Source organism: Myotis lucifugus, unplaced genomic scaffold (genome assembly GCF_000147115.1).
Source record: "Myotis lucifugus unplaced genomic scaffold, Myoluc2.0 scaffold_87, whole genome shotgun sequence".
In the NCBI taxonomy this organism is placed as follows: Eukaryota; Metazoa; Chordata; class Mammalia; order Chiroptera; family Vespertilionidae; genus Myotis; species Myotis lucifugus.
In genome coordinates, this window is record NW_005871135.1 from 4,585,791 (window position 1) to 4,590,175 (window position 4,385).

At 40.0% G+C, this 4,385-nt stretch overlaps 1 protein-coding gene across 1 annotated transcript in view; it reads left to right on the forward strand.

Moving 5' to 3' along the window:
• Nucleotides 1-804: 804 nt before the first annotated feature.
• Nucleotides 805-4,385, forward strand: part of LOC102427024 (olfactory receptor 1J4) — an 11,607-nt gene continuing 8,026 nt past the window's right edge. The window contains 2 exon segments of the mRNA XM_006091138.2: nucleotides 805-852; nucleotides 855-1,303. Of these exon segments, the coding sequence (XP_006091200.2) occupies nucleotides 805-852; nucleotides 855-1,303 (497 nt within the window).

Here is a 4,385-nt window from a genome sequence, read left to right on the forward strand (position 1 = left end):
TTATTTCTTCGCAAAAAGATGGATGTGCATTAAGACTTGTCTCACCAGAAGATTTACCCAATGACAGGATGTGAGCTCCCCAATGCTCTTGAGAGGGTGAGAGCTCAGATAAGGTAGCACAAGGGGCTAGGTCACCTCCTTGGCCCTTTGCGCTGATCTTCTCAAGATGCTTTTTGATTGAATTCCTACATTTGATCTTGGCTTCATTTGGGTAGTTAGCACATCATAAAAATAATAATTAAAATTTTATGTGTTTATTTTATACAGGCACTTTTCTTACATATTTATGTGTCTTATTGACTCATGGACGCTCTTATTGACTCTAGGAATGTGTGATATTGGTATCTTCACAAACTGCAGCACAACATGTAACCACGATAGAATCAGCTCCTTAAGTCAGTCGTCCAAGGAGCAATGTCACCAGACTCATCGCACAAGGAATCTGGCCGCAGAGCCTTACCTTTACTCAGTCCTCTGTCAGGGGTGCCCAGAGGATCAGGGGGCAGAGGAAAGAGGTCCTGTGTGTCCCATTTATTCTTGCATCTCTAATTAGTAGCACAGTGCCAGGAACCTGGGTGATTAAGAAAATAAAGATGAATTTGTTCTGTTTTCATTTGAAAGAAGCCATATTGGGCATTGAAGGTGTGTTGCTTGCAATGAAAGCTCTAGCAGATTATATGAATGCAAGGAGATGTTATTTTTCTCCAGGAGAAAGTAGGAAACCCCACACTAGTGACCATAAACACATTCAATGTCTCTGGCCTTTTTCACTGTCCTTTCATCCCCAGGAGAGAGAAGAGCAGCATGAGGCCCGAGAACCAGAGCAGCGTGTCCCAGTTCCTCCTCCTGGGAGGCTGCCCATCCCACCAGGGCAGCAGGGCGTGTTCTTCACCTTGTTCCTGGGCATGTACCTGACCACGGTGCTGGGCAACCTGCTCATCATCCTGCTCATCAGGCTGGACTCTCGCCTGCACACGCCCATGTACTTCTTCCTCAGCCACTTGGCCTTCTCTGACCTTTCTCTCTCCTCTGTCACTGTCCCTAAGATGCTCATGAACATGCAGACTTGGCAACAATCCATCTCCCATGTGGGATGTATTTCTCAGTTGTATTTTTTCATACATTTCGCTGGTCTTGACAATTTTCTTCTGGCTGTGATGGCATATGACAGGTACGTGGCCATCTGTCACCCTCTGTACTACACCACCATCATGAGGGAGGGGCTGTGTGCATTGCTGGTGGCTGGCTCTTGGATAGTTGCCTGTGTTCATGCTCTTATTCATACCCTCCTCTTGGTCCGACTGTCTTTCTGTGCTGACAATACCATCACTCACTTCTTCTGTGACCTCGCTGCGCTCCTGAAGCTGAGCTGTTCAGACACCTCCCTCAATGTGCTGGTCATATTCACTGAAACAGGAATAATTTTCTTTCTTTGTTTTGGTATTATTCTGGGCTCCTATATCCGTATAGGGACTATCATGCTTAGGGTCCCCTCCACTAAGAGACTGTTTAAAGCCTTTTCTACCTGTGGCTCCCATCTCTCTGTGGTGTCTTTATACTACGGGACACTTGCTGGTGTTTACTTTTCCTCCTCATCATGGGGTTCTAAAGACATAGTTGCTTCAGTCATGTATACAGTAGTTACCCCCATGCTGAACCCCTTCATCTACAGCCTGAGGAACAGAGATATCAAACAGGACTTACAGATGTGTGTCAATAGGGTTAAGTTCTTTAAGCAGCAATCACTAAATCCTCCTGTTGCAGTCAGGAGCACAGGAAGATAGTTCTAAAATTATTGTATGGTCGAACCTCCATATAACTTTCATAGAATATGTGTTTTGTCATCCTGTACATGTGTTGTTAATATGTTAACTAGGTCATATTTGCTACTTGGATTGTTAATAATTCTATATTACTAATTAATATTTTTTGCTTGTTCATCATCTCTTACAAGATGTATGCAAAATCTCATGCAAAACATTTTGCACAATTATAATTGTGGATTTTTGTTTTTTTCCTTTGAGTCATGTCTGTTTTTGTTTATGTATTGTTTATACTGTGTTAATAAGGACGCCCTGATTTAGCATCATAGTTTACTTCTGGTGAACTTTCCATTTATTTTTTAATGTTGGCTTTTCTTGGCTTCAAGCTGATTATGCGTATTTCTAACCAGCTCACATTCAATGTCATCATGTTGGTAGATTGCAATCAGCCATAGTAAGAAAAATAATACTTTGGAAAGTCCCAGGTACTACAAAAAAAGCTTTGTAAAAAGAGAGAGACTTTTGAAAAATGCATTTAACAGCACATAATTGCATTTATAATTAGAAGATAGTTCTAGTATTGGGTCCTACCTTAAGACCTCATCTACTTCTGATACTTTCTATCTATATGTACAGATGCAGATAGAGATATAGATACTAGTGTAATATAGATGGTAAAGATGCAGCTTTCTCATGGTTAGTGTTTACATGGTATTTCTCTTCTATCACTTGAAACTTTTCTTTGTCCTTATATCTGTGAGATGTCCATTGTAACAGTGTAATGTTAGATTTTGCTCTTTTTATGTAGAGTAACCATTATTATATTTCTGGAGAAATGTATCTACTAACATCTATAATGTAATCCTATATAATAAAAGACTAATATGCAAATTGACCAAATGGCGGAATGGCCAGTCGCTATGATGCACACTTACCACTAGGGGGCAGACTCTCAACATGGGAGCCGCCTCCTGGTGGTCAGTGCACTTCCACAGGGGGAGGGCCTCTCAGCCAGAAGCTGGGCTCATAGCTGGGAAGCGCAGTGGTGGTGGTGGAGCCTTTCCTACCTTCGCGGCAGTGCTAAGGATGTCCAACCACCAGCTTAGGCCCGCTCCCCAAGTTAAACATCCCCTGAGGGCTCTGGGACTATGAGAGAATGCAGGCCAGGCTGAGGAACCTCCCAAGTGCATGAATTTTATACACCAGGCCTCTAGTCTATATATATAAAAGCCTAATATGCATAGTGTCCCCTCGGGAGTTCGACTGACCAGGAGTTAGATTGCTAGCTATGATGTGCACTGACCACCAGGGGCCTACGTGGAATGACAAAAGGCCCCAGCCAGCAGCTAGCAGCCAGGAAAGGAAGACCCAGGCCAGCAGCCGGCAGCCACTAGTGACCCTACCCGTGCGCAAATTTTGTGCACTGGGCCTCGAGTCAGAATACATTTGCATTTATATTTTCTTTTTTGTATTTATATTTTTAATATTATTATATTTTTATTGTTTTTTAAAGCTCTGTACTTTATATTTTTTAATATATTTTTATTGATTTCAGAGAGGAAGGGAGAGAGAGATTGAGATAGAAACATCAATGATGAGAGAGAATCATTAATAGGCTGCCTCCTACATGCCCCCTACTGGGATCGAGCCTACAACCCAACCATGTGCCCTTGACTGGAATTGAACCCCGGACCCTTCAGTCCACAGGCCGACGCTTTACCCACTGAGCCATACTGGCTACGGCCCATATTACTATGTTTTTTATTTGATATATCTGTTTCATATTTATTCTCTCTTGTCTTCCTCCTTGTTGATTAATTAAATATATTTTTGTTATATCATTCCCCCTCTATTTACTTCTTGTTCATATATTATTATTATTTTATAATCCTTTTATGTATTGTATGTAGAGATTATTTTTACTTCCTTTTTCATTTTTAATTGTAATTTAAATACAAAATATGAAGTTTATTATGTTAGCTCTTGCAGTGTCATTTAGAACACTCATCACCTATATCTCATTCTAGGACACCTATAAAAGCTCTATAGAACATCAGTGCAATCAAGTGTTTGACAATTGTGAAAAAAATTAGAACAAAGTTATCTATGAATCAATATGAAGAAATATCCAGATAACTGGGAAAATAGCAATGTGTCAAAGAGCATTTACAAGATTCCAATTTTAAGTTAAAATAAAGGGGAGATAGAACACACATATGTCTGTGTATTTGAACTAAAAGAAACACAGGAAGAATAAAACAGATCTGGAAAAAGCCCAAGTGCCTATCAATAGATAAATGAATAAAAAAATTGTGGTACATTCATACAATGGAATACTACTCGGCTGTATAAAGGAAGAAAATCTTATCTTTTGCGACAGCATGGATGGGTTTGAAAATTATTATGCTAACTGAAATGAGCCAGTCACAGAAAGGCAAATACAATATGATAGCACTTATATGTAGAATCTAATGAACAAATAATATTTTTCAACAAATAGAAACAGAAGCATAGATACACAGAATAGACTGACAGCTATCAGAGCGGAGGTGGTTACTGGGGCTGCATGAACAGGTGAGGGGATAAGGCAAAAAAATATATATATATATATATATATATATA